The sequence below is a fragment of the Syngnathus typhle genome, linkage group LG15 (assembly GCF_033458585.1).
Source record: "Syngnathus typhle isolate RoL2023-S1 ecotype Sweden linkage group LG15, RoL_Styp_1.0, whole genome shotgun sequence".
NCBI classification, from domain to species: Eukaryota; Metazoa; Chordata; class Actinopteri; order Syngnathiformes; family Syngnathidae; genus Syngnathus; species Syngnathus typhle.
Window position 1 is genome coordinate 6,819,130 of NC_083752.1, and position 26,495 is coordinate 6,845,624.

At 43.4% G+C, this 26,495-nt stretch overlaps 3 protein-coding genes and 1 long non-coding RNA gene across 9 annotated transcripts; 2 read left to right on the forward strand and 2 right to left on the reverse strand.

The window, feature by feature from the left end:
• Positions 1-14: 14 nt before the first annotated feature.
• pls3 (plastin 3 (T isoform)) lies at positions 15-8,386 on the reverse strand. Its single transcript, XM_061300304.1, has 16 exons — positions 8,145-8,386; positions 4,746-4,851; positions 4,513-4,664; positions 3,687-3,816; positions 3,459-3,591; positions 3,261-3,342; positions 2,993-3,158; positions 2,780-2,922; positions 2,342-2,437; positions 2,064-2,259; positions 1,915-1,993; positions 1,712-1,829; positions 1,498-1,628; positions 1,164-1,287; positions 947-1,071; positions 15-862 (listed from the first exon to the last, which is right to left on the reverse strand). The coding sequence occupies exons 1-16, from the start codon at positions 8,364-8,366 to the stop codon at positions 730-732; spliced, it is 2,136 nt and encodes a 711-aa protein (XP_061156288.1). The 5' UTR covers positions 8,367-8,386; the 3' UTR covers positions 15-729.
• LOC133168621 (transcriptional regulator ATRX-like) lies at positions 8,238-22,906 on the forward strand. 4 transcript variants are annotated; one of them, XM_061300302.1, is made up of 35 exons: positions 8,238-8,379; positions 10,048-10,145; positions 10,222-10,277; positions 10,611-10,639; positions 10,739-10,860; positions 11,019-11,150; positions 11,227-11,336; positions 11,474-11,541; positions 11,629-13,328; positions 13,573-13,633; positions 16,883-17,031; positions 17,158-17,328; positions 17,409-17,547; positions 17,657-17,756; positions 17,831-18,016; positions 18,081-18,213; positions 18,554-18,663; positions 18,769-18,912; positions 18,990-19,167; positions 19,232-19,369; positions 19,461-19,636; positions 19,719-19,836; positions 19,915-20,051; positions 20,122-20,162; positions 20,237-20,301; positions 20,367-20,493; positions 20,581-20,669; positions 20,805-20,910; positions 20,989-21,166; positions 21,261-21,452; positions 21,525-21,668; positions 21,752-21,823; positions 21,893-21,988; positions 22,153-22,281; positions 22,349-22,906. In XM_061300302.1, the coding sequence occupies exons 2-35, from the start codon at positions 10,064-10,066 to the stop codon at positions 22,448-22,450; spliced, it is 5,580 nt and encodes a 1,859-aa protein (XP_061156286.1). In that variant the 5' UTR covers positions 8,238-8,379; positions 10,048-10,063; the 3' UTR covers positions 22,451-22,906. The 4 variants fall into 4 exon arrangements, with proteins under 4 accessions (XP_061156286.1, XP_061156285.1, XP_061156284.1 ...); XM_061300301.1 differs by lacking the exon at positions 8,238-8,379 and adding an exon at positions 9,147-9,454; XM_061300300.1 differs by lacking the exon at positions 8,238-8,379 and adding an exon at positions 9,149-9,309.
• A 255-nt stretch (positions 22,907-23,161) lies between these two features.
• Positions 23,162-26,279, reverse strand: ccdc61 (coiled-coil domain containing 61). 3 transcript variants are annotated; one of them, XM_061300308.1, is made up of 13 exons: positions 26,132-26,188; positions 25,964-26,046; positions 25,805-25,898; positions 25,532-25,692; positions 25,306-25,458; positions 24,912-25,122; positions 24,750-24,832; positions 24,482-24,660; positions 24,272-24,350; positions 23,989-24,189; positions 23,883-23,916; positions 23,737-23,803; positions 23,162-23,513 (listed from the first exon to the last, which is right to left on the reverse strand). In XM_061300308.1, the coding sequence occupies exons 3-13, from the start codon at positions 25,835-25,837 to the stop codon at positions 23,419-23,421; spliced, it is 1,296 nt and encodes a 431-aa protein (XP_061156292.1). In that variant the 5' UTR covers positions 25,838-25,898; positions 25,964-26,046; positions 26,132-26,188; the 3' UTR covers positions 23,162-23,418. The 3 variants fall into 3 exon arrangements, with proteins under 3 accessions (XP_061156292.1, XP_061156291.1, XP_061156290.1); XM_061300307.1 differs by lacking the exon at positions 25,805-25,898 and having other exon boundaries at positions 23,164-23,342; positions 23,413-23,513; positions 26,132-26,279; XM_061300306.1 differs by lacking the exon at positions 25,805-25,898 and having other exon boundaries at positions 23,164-23,513; positions 26,132-26,279.
• On the forward strand, positions 24,236-26,413 carry LOC133168626 (uncharacterized). The gene is made up of 3 exons (XR_009718249.1): positions 24,236-24,356; positions 24,466-24,673; positions 25,407-26,413. It is a non-coding gene; the product is annotated as an uncharacterized LOC133168626 (long non-coding RNA).
• The last annotated feature ends 82 nt before the right edge of the window (positions 26,414-26,495 follow it).

The window sequence follows — 26,495 nt, forward strand, 5'->3', positions numbered from 1 at the left end:
AAAACCATCAAGCCTTCAGTTTTCAAAGTCATATTTATTGTTACACAAGATAAAGCACTTTGGAGTCGACATGACCACATGGCCAAATACAATTCGGCCATCGTAGTAAAGGTTTCAGTATATATTTGGTAACAGTTGAATGCAAAAGAAGTGCGAAAGCTCAAAGGTTCGCCTTTCAGACAAGAAGGCACAGCGGAGAGCCCAGACGACCTGCTCTGCATCAGAAACAACAAAACAATAACAACAGAAGCCCAGCTCTGACCAGCATATTCCCTCACACAATGGTCCCACAAAAAAAAATAAAAAAAATACGGGCCGCATATACAGAGTGGTCGTCACTATAGTTTGACCGTATGGCTTCTGTATACTGATATGTAAAAAAGTGAATGAGGCATGCATGAATTTCGGGGTGTCTTCCAGATAACCCTCCTGTCCTGAGGAATGTGTGGGACAATCAGCGGCAGTAAGTAAATAAGTAAACCTTTCAGCTGGAATATGCATACAAGAAAAGAAAAAAAAAAAAGACAAAACAACACATTTATCAAGGGTACTTACTGCGAGTTGTCGTCAGTAAAACATGGTCCATTTGATATTTACCAAGCGTGGCATTCTTCATTAAACACCTCCAGTCTTTCAAAGAGGGAGCGATATCTTGCAATTTGGATGATTTTTCAACCTTCTAAACAATAGTCCTTCAGGCGGGCGTAACAAGTGTCACAATGATCTTCTCTAGACTCGCTTCATCCCCCGACCCATCAGGCACGCAAAGACAGTCATCACCATTTTGGGCTTGACCTCCACAAGGTCCTCGGGGAGGGCGTAGACACGTGCTCCGATCTTTCGCGCCATGGAAACGGCGTATCTGAAGAAACGAGAGACACGATTGAAGCATAATTCACTTCAAGAAAAGCTCCATAAAAATACAGATCTGAAAAAAAAAACATACTTGGCATTCTCCTGTTTGTCATCTTCAGAGAGGTGTCCCGTTTTCACCAGGTCGTAGTTGATGCTGTTGGGCTGGATGGCGTCAATCAGCTCCAGTACTGCCAAACTGCTGCTGATCTCCTTGTCCTGATCACCACCCAGAAAATCACAATTTGATCAATTTACTATCACATCGCACACACTAAAATGACTATTAATAATGAATACAAAAATTCTACCTTAAAGCTTGAAATCTTGCTCCTCTTTCCGGCTTCCGCTAATGTTTTGTTGACCCATTTCACAATGATCTCATCATTGACCTTCTCTCCATGACCCAGGTCCTCCAGTACGTTCAGAGTGTACCTACAACACAAGACTGCGTGTTAACGTTGACTTTTTAGATTTTACCAGGTGGCTATAACCGCTGTGTTGTTGAGCTAACTAACCACGTCAACAATCAGTCTTTGTGACACACTCGTGGGAATGTGCGCCCGCCGCTTTGCACACAAACATTCAATGTGTCATTTCTCTGTCCTTGCTGTGCAAAACAAAATGCACTGTGGATGTTTTCACCTTCTCATCAGCTGCCACACCACCGCCAGGGTCAGCGTGGCGTTGCCGTCGTTCAAGTCCTGCCCGCCGATGCCCACCAGGGAGAACTTGGCGAATTTGCCAAGTTCCACGGCGTAGTTACAGTTCTCCAACTGGTTGTAAGAAGACATTCAAGTCCAACATGTGAGTGTATTTGTAAGCCACGGACAAAAAAAAAAAAGGAATCAACATTGACCTTCTTCATGTTGGTTCCCAGCTTGGGGTATGGAGGCCTGTTGACTTTGTTGTTCCAATCAACATCGACTTTAATCTTCTCGTAGAGCTGCAGGATAATAATGGCATCTTGCAGGTCTCTGCAAAACGGTATATTAATTCAGAAGAATAAAACTACTTGTGGAAACATGAACATGAGTGTAAAAACACTGGTGTGATACTTACACGTAAAGATGATTGACAGTTGGGTTCACGCCCAGGGAGTTCATCCAGTTTCGGAATGTCCGCTCCTCTCGTGTTTCACCTAGCCAGCAGAAAAAAACCCATTAGTGTTCGTTTGATATTTTATTCATTCACCGTCCCTCCCTAGTCACCTTCCAGAAGGTTCCAGTCGATGTCCTGGTTCTCGGGTTTGGTCAGAGCAGGGTATTTGTTAAACAGATTAGCCACAAAGGCCAGATTGAGTTTGGGGTTGCCGCTGACTACGTCAGCCGCCGTGACGAACTGTCGACAGCCGAGCCGGTCGGCCTGCGTCAGCATAGCTTCTGCCCTCCTCATGTCATCTCTCTCCTGCATGGTGAGCACACACGTCCTCATCAGAGACACCGATTGCGTTGCCGAGCGTTACCTCGGTTGCACTCGCTGCACTTACGCTGAAGCCCGACATGTTGATGTCTATGGCCTGCTGGCCTTCTTTGTCCCCCTTTGGAGCAATCTGGTTGAGGAGGTGGAAGTAGGCCCTGGAGTCCTGGAGAACCACACACACACAAGAAAAAAAACAAAACATACTTTTCATTGGACATGAATATGTGAAATATTAAACCAGTGGCAATCTAGACATACTGGATGAAATACTATGACACTAGTTTTGGTCCGGCCTTCTCTAGAGGAGAGCCTGCTTGTGTGCTGTGCAGTTTATCTTACATATTCAGTTGGCCGTCAGCCAAAGAGCACCAGAAGGTTTCCTAACCAATAGAGTCCTATTTTAGGGGCCGTGCAGGCGGATATTACAGTTCTGCGTGCGCAAACATTGTTTGGCCTACTCTGCGGATAGACTTTGTGTCAGTGACCTTTTTGCGTTCCCGCCTACCTTGATGTCAGAACTGAAGTTTTTGATCTTCGGCTGGCCAGCGTTCTCCAGATGGAAGTTAGCCCAGCGGAGCAAGAGTTCTTCGGGAGACAACTTCATCAGGTCCTCCAGTGTCTCGCCCTCCCTCAGCAGCGCTGCCAAAGCTGTCGGAAGGCGCCAACGGTGGGCTAAGCAAATGCGGGAAAAGCTTCACACGTACGCCGTAACCTTTACCTTCATTTCTGCTCAGCTCGATGTCGGCAAACAAGCCGATCTTGATGATCTGCCAGAGCAGGCCCAGCACCAGGTGGGGTTTCCCCGCCTTCAAGTCTAACGCGCCGATGTTGACAACGTGGCAGCCGATAGCTGAGGCGGAGTTCAGCGCCAAGTTAAGATTCTCCTGTAACAATCAATGACAGGATTTCATAAGACTCAAATCTGCACCCAAATGATGTTCAATGTGGCCAGAAATAATAACCCGAAAAGAAAAGGAGTCGCTGACCTGTATAGTGAAAGGTGTGAGCTTCTTCTTGTTGATGGTCCTCTCGTCAATGGTGTCCGGCACTGATTGGTTGATCATTTTGCTGCATATCATAAAACAATCACACACTGGTATTTGACATTGCACATCGGACATTTTTTTTTTGTAGTCACACGGACAATTTAGTTGCTGCCTTGAAAAGAAAGCAGAAAGTCTCACCAGAGGAGGATACCGTCGGCTACGGATGTGAACAGAGAGTCGGTGTTGAGATCCATGGGCAGGACATGCTGACAGTCAGGGTCATTTTCCAGAGCACTGTTGATCCATTTGGCAAAAGCAAATCGTTCCTCCTCTGTCAAGGTGCAGCAGATGGACGTAAGGTAAATATCAGTGTTGACACGCCGAGACGGAAGCTAATGCTAATTAGCGCAAGGAAGTGCTTCTTACCAGAGAAGGAGTGTTGTGTTCCTTCACTTGACAGCTCCGACGTGCCTCCGATGGCAAGGATGCCTTCTTTTCGGTTGATGGCTTTACGGAAGGTTTTTGCGATTTGACTGCCCTTCAGCTCGTTCACAATCTGACACAAGACCAAGGGGACGATGACTACTCAGGAACTTCAAATACATGGCATGTTACAAATTTTTTGCTTCTCCTGCTTAGCAAATAAATTGGACTCAATGAAAGAGCTGCTCTACCTCAATAATTATTTTTGAATTACTTTCCATGTAATTTGTCCAAACACACTTGTTGCAGCTTATTAAAGAGAGTCGTTTTTTTTTCTTTTTTGTTCTTTGTATCTTTGTTGTCTTTAAGAGAGCACGACTAAGGTCACTTTGCAGACGCAGCAGCATAGCTGGAATGGCTCATCATTGTCATGACAACATCTTAACTTCACACGTGTTGTGCAAAAACGGACAACATTGCTTATGTTGCTCTTTCTGTATTGTATTTATAGGTGGTGGGTGAAGACTGTTAAATTGTGACTCATCTCTGGAAATCAACAGACTAAGCACAAAATGTCAATCGCATCATTCAGTGGAAGCAGATGCTATAAAAAGACATACTGACTAACCTTTCCACACACACTTTGGGTCAACAAACTGTTAAACAAGCCATCTGGTGTGACGGAGGATATATTTTTGGTATGAATCACTAATGTGAGCAGCATCGGAAAAGGCTGATTCAATAAGATCTTTGAAGTCGTGTGACACTTTTATCATCCGTGAGCACACAAGCGGTCGGAACCCCCCAAAACACATTAGGCTTGACTTACCGCAATGTACTCATTGAAGCTGATCTTGTTGTCGTTATTGCGATCGAGTTGCTGGATGATTTCCCGGACCTTATAACCTGGCTGCGGATGTCCAGTCTCTCGGAGAAGTTCATGGAGCTCATAATCATTGATGTAGCCGTCATGGTCCAAATCTACAGGAAAGGAAGACGCAAAAGGTCATGCAAATAGGACGACGGCAATACTAGATTTATATTCTACACTAATCCACTCACCAATCTTCCCGAACATTTCCCGTATTTCCTCCAGTTCGTCTTTTGATATCTTTCCAGACATGTTTGTGTGATTGACCTGAGGATGGTCAGTCAGCAAAAGGTCGGCCTGCAGTGGAAATAAAAGGAACATTCAGACTCACAAATAGCCCTTTATGGGTTGCTAAAGTTTTTATTTTGTCCAAGCACTCTAAAAATGACTGAATATTTTAGGGTCTTTTGTTCGGGCAGCCAGAATAGAGAAGCCCTGCGGACAAACTGTGGGAAAAGAAACGATCCAATAACATGACTCGCTCAAGTCAGCCAAACTCTCTAAAACATTGTATTTTGTTTTCCGAAACATATTTCCAAACTCCTCCGAGACAGTCACCATCTCCTAAAATCCCAGAAAGTAAGGCATTCCTTTCAGTAGCTCCTTCCTGAGTGCAAAAGCCAAGGAATGCACAAGGGGCCTTGCGCAGCTTGGCGAGGAGGGTGTGATGCCTCTGCGAGGCCAAACCGGTATGGCGGCATTCCTTGCCAACGCAAGTGTTCACAAAACAAAAGATGAAGCTGAAACTGCAGGGACAACCTCAACATTTCCAGACAGAACGGGGTTCTTATTTCCTGATTCAAAATCCAGACTAGTGACTTTTCAAGACGTCTTAGTCAGAAATACCAGGCAAAGTTATTTCTGGTTTTTGCACTACCACAGTTGTGTAAACAATACTTGAATTGTGAGAAAAGGTGAAAAGATCATTGGAGCATATGGATTGTTCTTGATGTTTGTTTTGCACTCTTGAAGTTTCTATTTAGCAAACAATGGACTGAATGACTTAACTTCCTCTTGTTCGAGAGAAAACCATTAACCAAACCATTAACGTCTTAATGAAAGGTGATGAACGACAGCCATGTGGTCTCAAGAGATTAGCACAAGCATCATTTTGATAAGTCTGCTTACATTACTTGAAAAACAGAATGGTTTTTCTTCTGCAAAATGCTACTAAATCTGGGCAAGACCCAACCCGAAAACGATTAGGAAAATAACCGCGTTGCTAAATTTAACCTCCCCAGAAGGCTGTGAAAATGGGTCTGAGGCCACAACAAGGGCCGACACACATTACCTCATTTGCCGGCCCTTGTCGCACACCCTCGACAGAGGCCGAGGGGAAACAGAAGAGGGGGTTAAGTACGCAGTGTGCGATCACAGATGGCGATGGACAAATGTGAGCCGCGAAGCTGGTGGCGGAGAAGAAAAGAGTGTTTGTAATCGCCTCATGAAACCGTGGCCTTCAATGAGACTCGGACAGTTGTCGTTTCGAGGCAGCTGCCCTCAGGTTTGGAGAACGAGGGCAACATATGATGGTCCAAATAGGCTCATTGAATTATAATGTAGTCTATAAAGGCCATTTAAAGACTCACTCCCAGTTTTGATTAAGAGGAGTAGTGCTCCGCCCTGTGCTTTCTTCGAAAGGTTACGTAGAAACTGCGAAGCGCACAAATAGACTGGCGGCCTTCCCATGTGTGGTCAAGTTAGTACCCAACACACCCAACAGTCTGTAAGAACACAGATAGATTTGAACGCCGGAGCCAAAAAGCTTGTAACATGTGCGTCCAACTGACTCAGAATCTTATGAGCGTGCGGTATGCTACGCCACTTCCTTTTCATGGCGCGTGGCTAAAGATAGGGTTGACGGACGGGTACGGTACGGTGTCACAACTGCTGTGTGGAGAAGCTTAACAGATGTGACATCATCTAAGGCCCCAAGCAAGGCAAATCAATCAACATGGTCAAATGAAACAGCTCAGCTTTCGAACTGGAACAAGTTGCTTTGTTTTGTTAAGGTCACTGCTTAGTAGTCACTGAAAGGATGTAGGTGCGGTGGGGGAAAATAGAGCACGGCTCTCAGCAGCCATCACTTAGGAATGCTACTGGATGGGTTGGAAAGTTTGGAATCGGGCGGCTCTTTCAACCACGGATAAAGCGACACACCTAACAGATGATTTTTTGAAGTATTTGTTCATGCTGTGCCCTTTAGAAGATAAATGCTGTTTTTTTTGTTCTCCAACTTCTGACCTCCCAGCATTGTTTGTAAATGTTCAATACGGCCTATTCTGTTGAGGGTCATGACAAGTTAAAACAGAATATGCCTCTATTATGACCACCAATGAATCAACGAATTGGGCAAGGAGTCCCATTCAAAGGTGACCCATTAACCCACGAGATAACAAGCTATGGAGATACTCAACTTTGCCGCCCTTTCGGGGAAGAATATTTTACTTAAGCAGTGTTCACTTAGAAGACTTTACTGGGAAAGTGACAAAAGTGCACAACGGTCTAAACAAGCATCAAGCGGAAGGTGAAGGTAGCCGTTTTGAGGCTCACGGCACAGAAAGTGGGTCGACCTGTTTCACGTACACACGGGCCACACAAGTCACACCCTTTTCCTTGATTGTCTGGTTTGTCTTAACAAAGACAACATCCCATCAACAGCACACAGTGCCTGCCCACGTGCTTTTGTGCAGGGAAAACTTTATGTAAAGCAGTAATGCCACACATTCAAGGACAAATTCCAATCAGGAAAAACCAGCTATTTTATTTGCCCAAAATGGAAGTGCAAGCAACACTTTTTTTTTTCCACTCCTGACATCATGACTAATGATTTAGAATCCTGACACCAGTAATAGGAAGGCATTAACACTAGACAAGCCGCCTCACACCTGGTAAAACACTTAACTTTACATGGCATTTCTGTATAGTAAAATCATTGACTTTTACAAACAATTTTGAGCAATGTACATTGGACAATCTGATATAACAGAAATGTGTACATGAGGGAGCGGCACATCCCCAGTGAATCATTTCCTGGTATAATGCCAGCATTATGGAACATTTGTCCAAAAAAAAAAAGACATAACAAGGCAGGTCTGTCATCAGGGAAACTGTTCGTCCACGCGCACACAAAAAATACATGCGGGATGTATTTTTAATTATTTAAATGTAGTGCATGTGCGTGCACGGGTGCTTAATTTGCATAAACGTGTTTTTTTTTTTTTTTTTTTTTTTAGCTGTCGTGCAGTTTATTTCACGATTTAAAAAATGTCACTTTAAAAACACCTTTTTGCAAGGTCTCCGATATACGATTTTAGAATTTTCAAGACAAGTTTAAGGCTAACAGGAGTGGATCAAAGAGTTGAGAGTAAATTGTAGATGTTGGATAAGCAGATTTGTATAAAAATAAAAGAGCAGCCAAAGCTAGGGTGCTAGCAGACAAGATTCAAGTTAACAGACGGCGAACGAGTCTTGTTCCAGCTTTTCCAACGCTCCACGCCGGGACGTGACGAGGAAGATGGACACATCAAAGACGTACATTCAACTGAACGCAGCAACAAGAGTAAATTCGACAGGAAATCGATACTCACTCTCGGTTCGCCTGAAATTCCAGACTTCGTCCAGCTCGCAGTGCTGTCTTCTCCACGTCGAGTGCGAAGTAGCCCGTAGTTGGAATTCTTGTCCCGCCCTGCTGTGGCGTCACCGCCCGCTGGATTGCTGAATGGAGGATGCTGTGGCGGCGATCGGCTATTTACCGACTCGCTCTTTTTCGTAAAGGCCGACATGATCGTAATCCTTGGCAGGCTCTCCATAATAGAACTAATTGTGAGTGCTCCTTGAATTCTCAGTGATTATTGCTAAGCTAACGAGGCTAATTATCCTACTTACTATTGTCGCGTGGGGAAGTGAAGTGATACTCTTAAAATCTTATCCCAAATGTGAGTGAACGGGCTCTTTGGTTCTTTAATGTAAGTAAAGTGTCTATTGACCGCTTTAAAGTAGATGACGTCACAAACAATTGGACTCTTTCATGTTAGTGATGTCACCCCCCCCCCCTCCTCACTACAATAGTTCCTTTTAAAACAATAAATCTCAGTTGTATTCACCTAAAGTATAAATTTTCCCTATTTTTTTTTGTTAGTGACCCATGTTTCCAGTTTTTGTTATGATTCACTGATTTGTTTGTTGTTTTGGTGTCTCGTTTGTTATTTCGGTCATTTAAAATGGGTATTGCAGATCGCTGAAGAGATTACCTAATTCATTTTTTCCTTTATTTTTCAAGTTGCTCTTGTCCATGATTTCCCCTAGCACTGTTACAAATGTTACAAAACCGTGTAAATTAATAATCGTTAAAACTATGGTATTTTTAGACAATTTAGAAAAGTGAATGTAATTTATTAGCCATCGTATTTAAATCTCTTTCCTGCAATATAACATAAACTCTCAGTGGATCACTTACATAGATGTGCGTTACCATAAACTAATGACTTGTAAGACAACGCAATTATTAGTTCAAATTTTATTTCCTGTCCACTTTTATTTGCGCTGTGACTTTTACGCCAAACCAACAGGGGGCGTAAAGTAGTAAAACTCTTAGCAGGCAAATTCGCCATTCCAAAACGAACGGGGAAATGCCCGTTTTTTTTCTTTTATTGGCGTACGATGTGTCCTCAAAATAAGAGCACCCTTCCCGTTTTATGTATGCTTAAAACCAAGGACGTTGACTATTGATCCAAATGTCGCAGACATGTTGAGGTAAATAGGAGACACCACTCCGTTGTACTTTTTAACAGGAACGGCGAATAGCGACCCGCTAATTTAGCTACAAAGGCTAGCAGTCAGTCTGACGCAAAAAACGCTCCTTTCCGAATATTGTTAGTGAAGAGGGAGCATCAGCAATGTGAGCATACTCTTCTGTTTATACAAACCTGTATACTTTATCATACCAATCGATGTGTAAATACTTATTATTGGTTTATAGAACCGTAGTTGCTCAATCAGCGCACAGAGTACACAGAGCTGGTAATTCACCTTTACACATAAGGGACACCTCAGTAACTTCATGACACATAGATACAAAACATTCCGTAGATAACAGGACCTTCAGAAGATAACAGAACAAATGTCTGCCTTATGAGGATATGTTTTTCCTTCTTTTCTCCTCGCTTTTCTTCTCTTCCTTATTCCTGCTTGGCTTCTGACCGGAACCATGAGGTTGTTGTTTAATCTGCTGAAATTCATTGTGTACGGACAGCCGTAAAACAACCCAAGACCTTGTAAAGAACTATTACTCCACATCTTTGTTTTCCTTGCTCGACGACGGACATCTTAAACAAAACCCAACATTAGTGACTCATTAAAAAACAAACAAACAAAACCTGTTAGCTTAACGTGTACACATTTTATAATGTTTAACTTTATTGACAGCATGATATTTGGGCATTTAGTATTCTAACAGACGTATAGATAACACCTTTCTCTTGTCTCTTGCAGTGCTACGACAAGCAAAATGAATGTATTGATCACCAAGCTGCACGAATACCTGGCCCATTCTACACATGAGGACAGCAATGACACACCTGAACCTCATGGTAACATCACGACCCATTTATCATTGCTTAACATTGTTCAAAAAGTTTGTTGACATTTTATGTCCTACATTTGCAGATGTTACAAACAGAAATCGCTCGGTGGAAAAATCAGCAGCCCCCTCTGTGATGGAGGTAATGGAACCTGCAGTAGTAACTGGTTAAGCAAACCACATTAAATGTATTGAAATAGAATTAATGTTTTTTTTTTTCAATGTACAAAACAGTTCACATGGATACCAATAAAAGGTCAACATACAGAAACAAAGTCAACAATTAGAAATGTACCATCCTTTCTTAAAACAAAGTCAATTGTTTTTATAAAGTGTTTTGTCTCATGCAGGTGAACCAATGCAATGATGAATGTTGTTAATTATTGGTCACTACTATTGGTTATTAATCGTGGCAAAAAGCAAATTACCACGCAATAATTACAACTGCATTATAAAAGTGTTATTCTCTTCGCAGGCACTGGTGGACTCAAAATTCTCCAGAAGGTGATTTTACAAGAACTACATGCTCAGCGCATGACAAAAATAAGAGGAACAGGGTTTTGATGTAAAATACTTACATTTTTTTCCCCAATATCATTTCAGGAAACCTTCTGTTGTTAAAAAGCATTCAGGCTTGGATGAGTCTGCTGACTCAAATGACAGTGACAATGTAGATTTCCCCTTTTGTGCAAATGGTTACCCAGATACCACTTGCCTTCCAAAAGGTATGTTTTATTTTTGCCACATTACTTTGACACACTAGTTTTCAATTCAACGCAGTTTGTTGTAAGTTCTACCTGTAAAATCCAATGACACTTCAGTTATGACCAATGTAAAGTTCTGTCATTTCTAATCTGATGTTACAATGTAATGATTTGTCCAGGCACTGTTTTGGTCAGACCTGAACCCGTAGATAACGGCAGAGATGACTTCAGGGGTCCTGAGTTCTGCAGCCGCAAAAGTAACGTGTTCCGGAAAGAATTTTCAAGAAGACGTGGAGGTCACTCAAGTGCTGGTGAACAAAATTGCAACAAATGTCGCAAGCTATGAGAACGCATCTTTGTAGCTAACAATGTTGTCACTTTTTACAGGGGTTGATAATTTGGAAAATGTCAGTTGCACTGCTTGTGGTCGTCAAGTAAACCACTTCCAGAGAGATTCTCTTATTCGCCACCCAGTTCTCAAAGTGCTTATTTGCAAAGTGAGTCAGGAATTCATTTTATTTTTTGCGCTTCCTTTATATCTTACCATGTCCATCCGGATTCAGGAGTTTTTAAAGAGCTCTAAATGTTGCGAGACTACATAAATCATTTTTTATCTAATGTCTTGGTTTAACAGTCATGCTCCAAATATTACTCGAGTGACGACATCAGCAAAGATGGAAATGGAATGGATGACCAGTGTCGGTAAGATTCAAACTGGAAACCAAACACTTTTATTTTGTGTGTTATGTTTAAAATTGACCTTCTGATCTTTTGTTATTTCTCATATAGTTGGTGTGCAGAAGGGGGCAATCTTATCTGTTGTGATTTCTGCAGTAATGCCTTTTGCAAGAAGTGCATCCTGAGAAATTTAGGGCGAAAAGAGCTCTCTAGCATTTTGGCAAGTGAGTGGTACTGCTATGTGTGTAACCCTGAGCCCCTTTTTGGCCTTGTGATGACCTGCGACAACGTCTTGGAGAACATGGAGCCTCTGTGGCAACAACACCGCAAGAGAAACCGAGCCGAGCCAGGGAAATCGGAAGTATATGGGGACCTGCCTCTACCTCAAATCCCCCCCTTTCCTAAACGGGATCATAGTGGTATGGATGGTACTGTTGTGTTCAACTACAACACTCTAAATGTCTCCAAGGAAATGACCGCTAAGGTGAAACATTTAGTGGACTCTGCAAACAATGTGAACACGAGCTTTCTTCATTTCATTCATACCGCCACAAAGGTTAAGCAAGGTGTTCGAAGCCTCTATTTGAAGTCATATTTGTCAGTGGTGAAATCCACGCGAGCGTCTCTTGCGGCACTCGAGGAAAGCATTAAAGAAGAATTCAGCGACTTAGACGTTTCCAGCTGTTGGGAAGAGTTACTAAACGATAATGTTGAGGCCCCACCTGCCACTGAAGCAGATGCAAAGAGCTCCAGTGAAGGAAGCTTGAATAACTTCCCGAAGCTGTCGGATGACCATCTGGAAAAGGAAGTCCTCAGCGAGAGCACAAGTGAGCACGTGCAGAATCTGAGGACGATAGACGTGCAGTCTCCCCAAAGTAGTCTCAAAATGACCAAAAAACTAGTGGTCAAACTTAGACCAGTACCTCTAGCACAAGAGCCCTGCTCAAATGCACAGCTCCTTTCCAAAGACATGGCTGAAGAGAAGATGAATGGAAACGATGTGTCCGGTAATGAAGAGATGGCTGTTGCTGACAGCAAATTGACTGTAGACCACCCAAGCACACTACTCCACCTCGAAGAGGAGCAGAGCAATCGGAGGTCCCCCCGCGTCAAGACCACACCATTGCGTCGTCCAAGCGACGTCAAGGGTAAACCGGCTGTCTCCACAGCAGACAGCGAGAGCGATTCGGAAAACGAGGCACAGCCCAGCTCAGGGGCTGCCCAAACCGCTAAAGAACAAAGCCAGACCAGAGATGACTCTGACTCCGATGAAATACCTGCCGTGCTTCTTGAACGAGTAGCAATGACTAAAAGCTCAGAGTACTATCAACAAAGTGACGCTGAAGACGAGGACAACAATGACGACAGTCCAGCATCTGGCAAAATGGCCAAAAAGCGTCTCCTCTGGCTCACAAAGAACACCCCGATATCCCCCGAGAGGATTCGCCGCAAACGTAAACTGCTGGACTGTTCGTCCGAGTCGGACTCCATTGCGAAGATTCAACGGGAAGTGGGAACGGATTCCTCCAGTGACGATCAAGACCTGCAGAATCAAAAGCAGCACCCGAAGACCCTCAGGCCCATCGGCAAGTCGCATCTTGTCAAGAGCGAAACGGAAGGGTGTGCTCGACAGCGGGGTATAACGGAGGTCAGAAAGCACAAGACTCACACTCTCCAGGAAGTAATAGTGACCTCGTCGTCGTCAAGCGAGGATGACGAGGACTCCGAGAGTGACGCCGATGATCATAAGATGAAAGCAATCACAGAAGATGGGAAGTCAGTGGGACCAGCAACTTTTCATCCATTTTCTGGTAAGTCTGACAATGTGCACAGTTCCACTCACCATTGGCAAAACATGGTAGTATTTCTAGTTATCGGATAACATGGTTAATCAGCGTTACAAGTCTGCTTAAACGATATGTGACAAAAACTCAAATTCTCACGAGGCTTGCAGGCATATCCTCGCTGAGTTTGAGCTAGTCCATTGCAGGACACATAGACCGACAAGCATTCACACTCCCATTCGTTATTTTTTTTTTCCTCAAAAATTTGCAGGAAATCAGGATGAAGCTGGGCCCACCTGGGCAGCAGGGGATGAGGACGACCCCGAAAATAGGTATGGTTCTAAAAACCTGGAAGTAGAGTGTATAAAACAGCCCAGGTTTGGGAGAAAGACTGCAAGTCCGAGAAGCAAAGCCGCCGCTAAAAGCACCAGCTCCATTGCCATCAAGAGTCAGTTGCGGTCTTTTCACGCGCGGCCAAAACGTAGCTGCAGTAGAGCGCCGGAAATCAAATACACATTCTAATAGAAAAGACAGAGGGCTGTTTTCTTTACGTTAAGATTTATTCAAATGTTTATCTTTCTGATATAAACCGAAGCAAAAATACTTGTAGCGAAATGTCCTAAAGGAGGAACTGCCTTACATTCCAACTTGGTCATGTGTGACAGACAAGTTTATATGCTGTGAAATTATTTTAACCGAGTAACAGACTCAAGCCTGCTAGCCTGGGTTGCTAACTTGCGACACGACAAAGTTCTGTGCAGCACTTTGAACTGATGCAAATGTGACATACTTCCAAAGGTGAAGTAGGAAGTTTAAATCTTGCCTGTCTGAATTTAATCCTCAGATTGGTTTATTCTAAATCATCTGTTATAAAAAACAAAACAAAAAATCTTAACGTTTACAACATGCTTTTGAGCACATTGTTGGCAAGAATAAAACGGAAATGCTTCACCTTCATTGTTCTGAATTTCGACCACTCACAGATTCGTAAATTATCGTTTTTAGTGTTTAATTTTAGGTTACTACATTAAAAATTTTAAAAGTATTTTACTAAATGAAGATGCCTGTGAATATTCTCCTTTGTCCAGGTCATTTCATTCTCTTTTGACAGGCCTTGTTTAATGACGTGAAATATAACCTATTTTAATCAAGCTGCCTTTCCATCGGTTTGTGTTGAAGTTTTATTTTCAAAACTTCATTTTAGGATGTAAAAATCCACTTGAATATCTACTATATTTGAGACTTTTATGGTGCCCATAATTTTGTCATATAAATAACTGTGGGGAAAAAAACAGTTGAAAACAACAATGATTCATGCAAGATTTTGTTATGACATAATACTCTCTTTTTTTAAGGGCCTGCTCTACAAAAAAAGCTCCACCAAAAAGAGCACTTGCCAACAAAAGCATATTGTGTTTTCTAATGACCTTTGACTTCCGCCACCTTGAGAGCAACGCTCTACTTATGCTATCTTTTTATTTAACATTTTGTACACTTAACAGTCATGCTTACCATCATTCATTATTTTTCAATCAGTAGTGTAAGCAACATCCCAGCAAATTTAAAAAGGAAGAGACTTATTGAGTACTGACAAATTTGGTTTAAGGCTAAGTAATTCTCTTTTCACTAGTACCAATGAAGCAGCAGTCCTTGTTCCACTGAGGTTTTGTGAGATCTCTCACCATACTAGCTTGAATAACTGCAATGAAGGCCAAGCCCTCAGGAGCGGTGTGAGCTCATGCCGTTGAAACTGAAGCCAACATTTGACTCAAAGGGGCTTTTCCCTGTCGGGAAAAAAAGAAAACAAAGTAGCTGGAAAGAGTGTGTTGATGTGCTAGTGAGGCAAATATGATTGCAATCTGTGGGTAGCGTCTGCATCCGGATCTCAGAATAAGCCACCAGTCATGTTTCAATTTACCGTAGCTTTCCCTCCACCAACCTTTATTAGCGGTTTTGTATGTTTTACCCCACTTTCTATGCGCAGATAAACATTACTGCTGACCATTTTCTAAAGTTGAATTGCGTAGCTTCTTTAAATGGAGGACTTTGACTCCCCTCCAATTCGCACTGCAGAGAAGGCAGTCGCGGTTCTCTAATTTGTGTTTCGAATAAATGTACTTCCAAGTACAACGAACAATGATGTAAATCTGAGAATTGAGAGTGGGCTGTGAAACAACAACAAGCACCCAAATTCCGATTATGTCGCTTTTTTAATGACACCCATGTTTGTTTCTCGTGTTTTTCTCTCCAGGTCGGATTTTCTGACAGCACAGCAGTGATTGCAGTGCTGTTAGGAAGGAATGTCTTAAATGTGGGATTTTGTAGCCCTCGACTCATTAAGTTCTAGTTTGTGGCTTTTATTTTTTATTTTTTTGACTCGCTAGTAAAATGGTCAGCAAGAATGTGGAGATCGCATTGGACAAAACATGTCAAATACTTCAGCAGTGCTGACTAAGCACTCCCAATTTCAATTGCTGCTACACTGTAACACATCCCGGTTTTAACACATTGGATACAGTAGCAGTGAAGACGGCTGCTCCCTTCCCTCTAGTGACTCGTGTCTATGACCGACTTTTAGATTTGAGGCTTGTGTAAGCATGGTTGGGATTTTATGAGAGATTTGACATGGGATGGACAATTAAGCTCAAATCTGGAAGAAGCCCAACAATTTGTGTTTCATTCGGGGTTGATTTACCTTATTTCAAGATCATAGTAGTTATCATTTTCAATGTGGGTCATAAACAGAATGATTTAGAGACTCTAGAATTCTGCTTTCCCTGTTGTATAGTGTAGGGGAGATACTTTGTTACATGACTTTACATGTACAGTCGGTATTTATATGTTGTAGTTGTAAAGGATGTTAATGAACAGGTTTTGGATCAACAAAGTCATTGTACCCCTCTAATCTGTCTTTAACTAATGAGGGGTTGGGCCTGGACCCTTTCTTTCTCCTCAAATCTTAATTTGTCATCTTGAAATGTGCTGGACTATTTTTAGTCCACAGAACGTGCACAAAACCATGTCTTTTGAGGTTCGTCATCAGTGATCAATCTTCCAAATGCCGTCTGGGTGAATAATAAAAATACCATATACCCGTTATCTTCTTGTAAAAAGTCTTCCCGAGACCAAGTCTATTTTCTTTTTTCGTCCAATAATAGGTCATTAATTGCCTTGTGTCTTTATATTTGTCAATAGTGTAATATGAGGTTAAAGAAAAACAAATACGAAAGGGAATAATGATGTAATAAAAAGAAACACATTTCGACCCTACAAGAGCATACACCAAGGATGTCTTTGTGTTTTGGTGGCATCTGTGCGTACAACTTGTTTGGTCTAATAAATGTTTCCTCTTTAAAATGTCTGATCAGTCTTTTCTGCTGTTTTACCTGTCAAACTATCACCTTTCCAGCTTTGCATTCTTGTTTTGATACTTGTTTGGCTTTCTAATAGGTTATACTGATTTGGACTGATTTGCAATATTTATCTAGCCATGTAATATGTAATTTTACAGCTGAAGCTTTTGTCACTTATCATGAAAATGAATTTGTGGTACCTTGTCCTTCTCTTCTACTTTTTAAAAGACTCGCTAAGAACATGCTTTTGGCCCAAATCAATGCCAACTTGTCATCGCTTGATGAGTTATCAGCAGATGAGGAAACACAGGACGATGAGTCGTCTTCGGAGGCTGAAAAGGATTTGAAAGAAGTCAGTGAAGAATGTGGAGAAGATGGTGAGTGTGCCCTGTAATATCGCTGTGTGCATTTCATCCAGATACACACAACCCCCTTAGGCTTGTTGAAAGCTTGGAAGTCCAAGCCTCCCGTTGGTTACGTCATCATCCAAATGTCTGCTACAGGGCAAAACCTGTCCTCTGACGCTGGCCCTGATGGCTCCAACTTGAGGCAGCACTCCTTGCTGCGCCACAAACTCACCTTGGATGAGGGCACAGGAAGTGACAAGGCAGCGTTAGGGAATAAAGCACGGAAGGCAGACAGGAAGAGAAGAGTCGTCCCCAAGGAGCTGAGCTGTAAGGACACCTCATACATGGAGCACTTCCTTTGTGGCTCATCTTGGAATTTTCTTAATGTGTCGCTACTTTATGTCCAGCTAATGATGAGAGCGAAGTTACTGATAACTCATCGGACACGCAAGTATCTGCAATGAGCGAGGAGCTGAGTGATTCAGAGGATGAAGAGAACCTGGAAAGGTATAAAGAATGTCGTCCACGTCGTCGCCGAAATAGTGGGTTAGTATAGGGTTAGTATAGAAAACGGATGGATGGACACTTCTGATGTCATAGATGTACAAATGGCAGGTACTTCATGTGTGTAACCCGTTTAGTTTTCTTTTTCCAGTTCACCGCCTAAAGTCAAGGAGGAGACCCTTCGGCCGTCTCCGTTTGTTAGCAAGACCCCGGTGACCTGCATTTTGTTGTCTGACACCAGCAGCGATGAGGTAACTAGCAATGACCAATCACCATCACTTGCAAGAAGTTTGAAGTCTGATGTTGCTGACTTCTATTGCCGCAGAATGAACAAGATAACACTGAGGGCGATTTTAACAGCAGTCAGGGCACACCCAAAGGACGCAAAAAAATCCGCCGAATCATCCAAGACGACAATCTCCGGTCTGAGACCCAGGAAGCGCTACGGGAGGAGGAAGAGAGATGTAGACGACTAGCAAGTAGGGAGCAGCTGATAGAGGAGCGTCGAGAGGTAGTGCACACGCATCGAGTATAAAGGCAAGCATTCAAGACTGACAGTCCAGCGTTGCCTTCAGGCAATTGTCATAGATCATTCTCAGGAGTCCGTCACCACTAAGTTAATTCTGGATCAGGATGAGGGGACCAAGACACCGCTAGTCCAGGTGCACAGGAACCTAGTAATTAATCTCAAGCCTCACCAAGTGGACGGTGAGTGGACACTCACACGTGCACACATTGAATCGTTCTTTACTGTTTCACTTGCACTTTTCTACTGTATGTTTACCTCAATTTCAAATGCAAATATACAACTGGGCGGGGCTTCAGAAATGTACTCTACTGGATTAAAAAAAATAAAAATAATAGAGCTAATGTATCACTTTGAGGCGACTAACGCCCTCTTGTGGCACAATTTTCACACAGAAAACGTTTTCTTTTTTTATTTGACAAGTGCTTTACCAGTTGGAATTTGAATGCATGTTTAAGACGGTTATTTTGTTTTATTTTATTTTTTCCCCCAACCTTTTTCATTCTCTGTCCTCATCAACAGGACTCCAGTTCATTTGGGACAACTGCTGTGAGTCAGTGAAGAAGGCCAACGCCAGTCCAGGAACAGGCTGCATCTTGGCTCATTGTATGGGCCTGGGAAAGACCCTGCAGGTATTGATCCATTGATAGTAGTTTAAAAGAAATGTCTCCTTTAATTTTTCTCACGATTTGTTTATGAATGTTTGTTCCTTCTTTTCTCCACTTATCTATTTTTAGGTGGTTGCCTTCCTCCACACGGTATTGCGGTCGAAGGTCTTACATTTTAAAACGGCCTTGGTGGTGTGTCCTCTCAACACTGTGCTCAACTGGGTTTCCGAGTTCAACAAATGGCAAAAAGAGTTAGGGAAAGATATAGTGAAGGTATGGGATTACACACACACGTACAGTGACAAAACATGCATCCTCGTTTGGTTAATGTCGAAAAATACAAATTACAGGTTACTGAACTGGCCACCAAAAAGAATATTCTCACACGACTACAAGCAATTCAGAGCTGGCACACGACTGGTGGTGTGATGATTATGGGTTACGAAATGTTCCGAAACCTCTCGCTATCCACCAAACTGAGCGACAGCAGGTTAAAGCAGCAGCTTAAAAGCCTACTGGTAGATCCAGGTAGAGTACTTTGCACTTTTCAGGATCCCTCAACATGCTTTTTCTGAGGCTGGTTTGTCAACAGGACCAGACTTTGTGATATGTGATGAAGGGCACATTCTGCGCAACGAGTGCTCCAACATTTCTAAAGCCATGGGTGCCGTAAAGACGCGGCGGAGAGTGGTACTAACTGGCACGCCGCTGCAGAACAACTTGGTCGAGTGTAAGTTGGCATCGCTATGCTAATGCGACACATTCCTCAACACTAAGTCCCACTTCTAAAAACTGACACCCCTTTCATATCGTCCCTACAGACCACTGCATGGTAAATTTCATCAAGAAGAACCTTCTGGGCTCACTGGGGGAATTCCGAAACCGCTTCGTCAACCCCATCCAGAATGGCCAATGCGCCGACTCCACACCCAAAGATGTTCGAATCATGAAGAGGCGCGCGCACGTCCTCCATGCAATGCTGGCCAGATGTGTGCAAGTAAGAACCATTTTTTTTTTTATTATTACTATCTTTTCACATTGCCTCAGCAATTACTACATTTGTATTCCTTTTCCTGTAGAGGAGGGATTACTCCGAGGTGGCTGCGTTTCTGCCTCCCAAACACGAGTATGTGGTGGCAGTCAGGGTGTCTCCACTTCAGTATAAGCTGTACAGCCACTACCTGCAGCATGTTAGTGGTGAGTAGTTGTGATGGAGATGATTTCCCCCCCCCCCCCCCCCCTACTATTGTGTAATCACAATTAGTGGTTCCTCAGGCTTGGGCAACGTTATCGGCACTGCAAAAATGAAGGTCGGCGCAAACCTGTTTAAGGATTTTCAGGTCCTCGGTCGGATTTGGACGCATCCTTGGTGCCTTCAACTCAGCTATAATACCAAAGAAAAAAAGCACAGTGTAAGAAAATCAATCTCAAGATGTCACAATTTTGGATGAAATATTCAAGATAACTGTTTTTTCGTGATAGAGAGAGTTGGCAAAGAATACCAGCGCTCCACTCATGGAAAGGTAATACTGAGTGAATCCAGCCTCAAATGCTGCTGAAATAAATAAACCTACTAAAGTCCTTTTCTTTGCCATAGCGGACCAAGCAACAGCAATACCATTGACCCAACCCAAACCGCTGTAGCAAATGTTGCATCAAAAGGTACTGAGGGTAATTTATTGTCAGAATCATTACAATGGCAAATCACAAACACTGTCCTCATGTAGCCCTTGCAGACCCGTGCTGGTTCAAAAATATGTTGTCTCAAAACGATGCCGAAATCCTGGAGCACTCTGGGAAATTAGTGCTCTTATTTGAGATCCTGAAGATGTCTGAAGCCTTGAACGACAAAGTGTATGTCTTTTCCCTCCATTGATCTCATCACCTCTCCTCAGTGCAAAGCCAGACAAATTTTTTTTCCTTTTTTTTTTTCCCCTTCAGGCTTCTGTTCAGTCAGTCTCTGGTCTCGTTAGACCTGATTGAGAGTTTCCTGGCAGCTTCTCACCGAAGAAAAAAGGAGTCACCTGAAGGTATTGTTGATTTCAGCAGTATCTGCCCGAGTCAGTAGATATTTGTTATTTTATAAAGCTTTATTGGTACTGGGAAGTTGTCCTCCAGTCAAAAAAAGCCGTTACGGTAAATCTCCCCCCTGTTTTTTTACGTAGAGAGATGCTGGACTAAAAACATGGATTACTACCGTCTCGATGGCTCTACCTCCGCTGCATTACGTACAAAATGGTCAAATTGTTTCAATAAGTCCTCTAATACACGGTAGAGTTAGACTCCTTTCTTTCCATTTACTAGAACAAACCGATGAGATGAGTTTGACGCAATCCTTTCTCCCTTTAGTGGCCGCTTGTTTCTGATCTCAACAAGGGCCGGCTCGCTGGGCATCAACCTGGTGGCTGCCAACAGGGTGATCATCTTTGACGCCTCGTGGAATCCTTCTCACGATATTCAAAGCATCTACAGAGTGTACCGCTTCGGCCAGGTCAAGCAAGTGTTTGTGTATCGCTTCTTGGCACAGGTGAGCTCACTGGTCACATGCCACTTCAAGAACAACAATGACAGAAAAGTACATGGCAGATAAATGATAAACCTTCGTCTATGTTGGTGTGTAGGGCACAATGGAGGAGAAGATCTATGATCGCCAAGTGACAAAGCAGTCTTTGTCCTACCGAGTGGTGGATCAGCAACAGATCGAGAGACACTTCACCCTTTCCGAGCTCACTGAACTTTACACGTTTGAGCCAGATTTACTGGACGAGCCTCAATCCAGAAAAACTAAGCGGAAGACCTCTGACTTGCCAAAGGTAACGAACCATTAGAACTCAGATGTGGTTTGTTGACTCGTGAATAATTGTCATACATTTATGTGTTGTTAGGATCAAGTTCTGGCGATGCTTCTGGAGAAGTGCAAAGACCAAATAGTCAGCTACCATGAGCATGCATCTCTGCTGGACCATAAACAAGAGGAGGAGCTCACTGAAGCAGAACGTAAAGATGCCTGGGCTGAGTATCAGGCTGAGGTAATGAGCCGTACACTGAGCCAGCAGCAGCTTCGCACACATACGCACATCCCCATCTTAATACCAGTGTGTTCTTATATCAGTCCCACACAGCCAGCGCCCCAGTGAAAATCAGTTTGGACACCTTGAATATGAGGACCAATGAAGAGCTGATGGTAAATATGCGGAATCTTCCGGCCAGTGCTCTTTTGCATTTGACTGAATACAACATATTGTGCTTGCAGCACTTGCTGAACAAAAGCAGAGAAAATTTAGCGGCCGCCTTCCAGGCCATGCAGGGTATGACGTCACCTCCCCTCGAGGAGTACATTGTACATGTGGTAAGGCACTGCAACTTTTGTAATAGTAATAACAAAAGGAACGTGAAAATGATCTGGCAGACTCCATATTACACGTAACAAATGTTTGGATTTTAGGGCAAAATAAAAATCCTTCATAATACTTTTCTTATAAATTCCTGTACTTATTGTTACTTGTATTCCAGTGGCGCCAAAATCCACAAATACCCTTGGAGGTGATCAAGATGAAGGCCGGGCAGTGGAAACAAGCTGACGCAAAGGAGCTGGAGCGGAGAAAGGTCCATTATACAGAGGTTCTTGAAGAGCAGCGATTAGTAAGTTAAAATGGGGTTTGATGTGTTGCTATAGAAACAATTAATGCCCACCATGGTTTTATTCCAGCTCACATTGCACATCCAGACCATTTTGAGCGAGCGACGCAATCAAGAGCTACAGGGGGCGACTCCATCTGCTGAAAATCAGCAAACATCAACAAGTAACTGAAGAAAGTGGTAAAAGCTTGGCTTATGTGCCATGTTTTCGTTATGTGGTTAAAATGTCAAATCTTGTTGTTGAAGTTCTCTTCAATCAGCACTTTAGTATGACCAACTCGGTCATTTGCATCTGTTTCTTCCAAGTGAGGATTTCCACCAATACATGCCTTAACTGTTTTAGGAAACTAGTGATTTTTTTTGTAAGAGCAACAGTAATGTTAATTGTGTAATAAATTGCAAGTCAGAACTTTTCCTCAGTGTTATGAGGAGTATTAACATTTCAATAAGCAGGATGAGGATAAACACTGACTATACTTTATTTTCTATGGCTATTTATAAGTTTTCTATATTTGCGCAATGTGCATTTTAGCTTTGTTTTTTTGCACTGTCACTGGAGTAACTGAAGAAGTGTACTTCCCTCAAGGAGGACCAATAAAAATAAAGAAAAAAAAACCTGGGGAAAATACTTGACTAAGAATACTCTATGAAACAACAAAGAAAAAGGTACGTGCGATACTTTGACCTAAACGTGGGTGCTGTAGTGGGGTGTTACAAATGCTCAAAGATGCCACAGGATGGCAGCAAACCACTACTTCGGTCTAAGGAAAACCCCATTATGCAATTAATTTGGGGTACGAAGATGGTGGCAAAACACTACTGTTTTCTAAATGACACTTCTCACCCTGCTTCAACTTAGTTCCCTGGCATCCAAAATAGCAGTCAGCACACATTTTTTTAAATCCACTTGTTTAGAATACAACCACATTTATTCACAGCAATATTTTAAGTTAATAAAAATATTGAAAACACTCATGTAAAAATATTCTTGAATTTTACAGTGATTGTTTTCATTTCCTGAAGTTTGAGGTCCTGTCTGGAATGCTTCTGGTCGATGCAGAGGACTAAGAAATAAAAAAACGCTGCTCAGTTCATAAGTCCAACACATGAGCTTTGTTGCGCTGCAAGCTGCACCATCTGTCAATGTCCTGTGTCCAAGTCCCTCATGTACTCCTGCAGGGCCTGAAGCCTGGCGTCTATCTCCGACAGCTCCGCGCCTGTGTCGATGGAGCTCTCTGACGAGTGGTGCGTGACAGTAGAATAAATGGGCACACATGAATACGGACGGTCACACTCATAAATATTGTACAGCATATATTAAACTAGAGAATGCAAATTTGGGAGAAATTGCATGTGGATACCGAACAACCTGAATAAGTAGGTTCTGATATTTGTGAAGCTGAATTTGAATCAAGATTGCCGTGCTCTCTCTGCAGGTCTCATGCTGACATACATTACCTCTGTCCTTCATCCTGTATGTTGGAGTGCTGCTTAAGGGCTTGCCGGCTATCAGGTTCCCTCTGGACTGTAAACCGTGACAAACATGTTACATATTCAAGAGGTCACCAATGACCAGAAAGCGACACGAACGTCACCTAACTCACCGTACTGGGGCCATTGAATGTATGTTTTCTTCCTCTGTTGAGCGTAAGTACATTAGATGAGATCATGTGGTGTGGACAGTGCTTGGTTCGCATGGAGGAAGTTCACCTGAGCAGCGCTTTGGTCATCTCCTCCATATCCACTAAGGAGCTCTCGGAGGAGTTCCTGCTTCTTTGCCGCTCTATAGACAAACTCCTTCCTCGGCTGCCGGTGCGACTCAACTGAGGACAAGTCTCTCTGGAGCGGGAACGGCCTCGTTCAGGTATCAGTGATGGTGACATCATTAAGTCCCGCCGCACCTTTAACTGTCTGACAAGCACGAGACACGGTCATGACTAATAATTGTTTTTAAAGTATTGCTATCATTTGCAGATTTGGGAGAGAAACTTACTTTTTGAGTTCGGATTCTCTTAGTCGGCGCTGTTTGTCCTGGATGTAAGCAGTTGGATCAAAACGAGGTGCTCGAGACCCTGAAAGTAAGTCAGTCAATTAACCGACAGGACCAAAACACGTTTGTCACTATACATTTTAGGGAATACATGTTTTCATTGACGAAATAATGACACTTTCACCACTTTGTTACAGAGGTCAAAGTTCACACCAGTGGGAGAAGGTGACGGCCTTCGTACGACAGAACGCGTCCCTGTCGAGTCTGCTCGTCTCCCTCTTTCTGTTGACCTTTGCACTCTGTCGCCTCGGCGTTCTCTGGATCCCGAGCGACCCCTGACAGGGTTGTGCGAACGATAGATCTCCCTACATGCGGAAGTGGCCGTCCCTCTGCTACAGATACAAGGTGAGTGAGGAAGATTCATACATGTGAAAGAACCAGTGGCGGCCCAACCCGACCATTATTTCATTCAGAGTCACACCTTCTGCGTAGCAGTGCCAGTTCATTAGTCAGACTTTTGACATGAAGGCGGAGCGTGCACTCCGAGGCCCTCAGTTCATCCAGCTTGAAGGGCGGGAGGGAAAGCGTTAAAAGCGTGACAGTGTCAACAACAAACTCAAGACAGAGTCAACAAGCGCGCCACCTGCTCCATCAGCAGTTGCTGCTCCTGGCATCGTTTGGTGGCCGAGCGCTGACTCTTGGCCCTCTCCTTGAGCAGCTGCTCCTCCAAGGTCTTCACCACGTCCCGACCCCTCCAGTCTTGAGGACCGCCGGGCGTAGAAACGCTTCCGCTGAGCTGCAATCGCTCCAGCACTTTGGCAATGGCCTCTTTCTCCTCCTTCATCAGAGCTAGCCTTGGGAGATAAGATTAGCAGTGTGACATCACCTCACACACATCATGTCTGGTCAATAGCCAGCAACTTCCCATGAGAAATCTCGCTGTAAGGTTCCATGGTGTACTGTTAAACTGTCATTTCCAGATCTGTTCTCATATACAGTATTCCCATTGGAAACTCAAAGTGACAAAGAGCACTTACTCCCCTCGTAAGCGGTGGATTTCGAGCTCCGCAGACTTGCCAACTCCTTGAGAGGTGAGCGCGCTTAGCTCCGCCCTAAGGCTTCTGATCTCTTTCTGCAGGGCGGCCGGGTCCGGCTTTCCGATGTATGGCAGCGGTAAAGGGTAGTGTATCCTAGGGAGGAACAAGTCAGCGGTGCGCACAATCCAAAAGAAAACCAAAACCAAATCACCAAGGGCAACCAAACCTGTCAAACTCCACAGTGTAGATGAGAATAAGGTAACGTTTGGCCGTCAGAGCAGACGACTGCGGATGGCCCCGAGGGCGACCGACCACTCCGGCTTTTCTGTTCCGCAGAAGCTCCAGATCCGCATAGGTCAACAAGTCGAGTGTGACGGAATCACTCGTCTGCAGAAAAACGTAGACATTAATAATCCTGGCTTGACATAAACCAGTGTGGATGGGTTGCAGACATTTATTTTGAAACATTCCTTCATTTATGTTCCCGCCTCCCTCTGACCTCTCTGCCTGGAGAGAGGGAACAAGATAGCATGGGAATCTTCCAATTTTTCGCTCCAGTGTCCGCTGCGGCTCATGCTGCCCGAAGCGTCTTCCTGTCCGTTTACATCCTTCTATTTACTCGCAAGCCACCTATGTTGAGCTTTGTTTGCCAACATACCTTTCTCACGGCGGATTCCAACATGCTACAAAAAATGGGGAACTGTTTGAAGTTGCCTGTTTTGCGTGTGAGGTCTTCGATGTCTGAAAAAAAAACAGGAAGGATGCAACATGAGGAATGTGACTTAAACATGTACACGCCATCTTTGATTGATAACTGACAACTTACACGCCGGATCAAATTCTCCCCTCCACTGATCTGCCGTCTTTGAATCCGAAATTTCCACCAGCAGCACGCCCTTATCCACTTCCACCTTCACGGCAAATTCCGCTCCTCGGAACACAATATTCTCCATCACCTCCAAGCCCTCCTCCATTTTTCAGTCTGTAATAAAGGGACGACCAATTTCAATCAATAAGTGCCTTGCAGTGGAAAAAACCCCAATAAGACTTAAATGTAATCATTTGTAACAGCTGAATCAGTGATACAATAAACTCTGGGATTTTTTTTCTCTTTTTGCTGAGGTCTGACTTTGATGAAATTGGTCCTATTCACACAGTAACTAGACAAGCCCAGACTTCACTCTGACAGA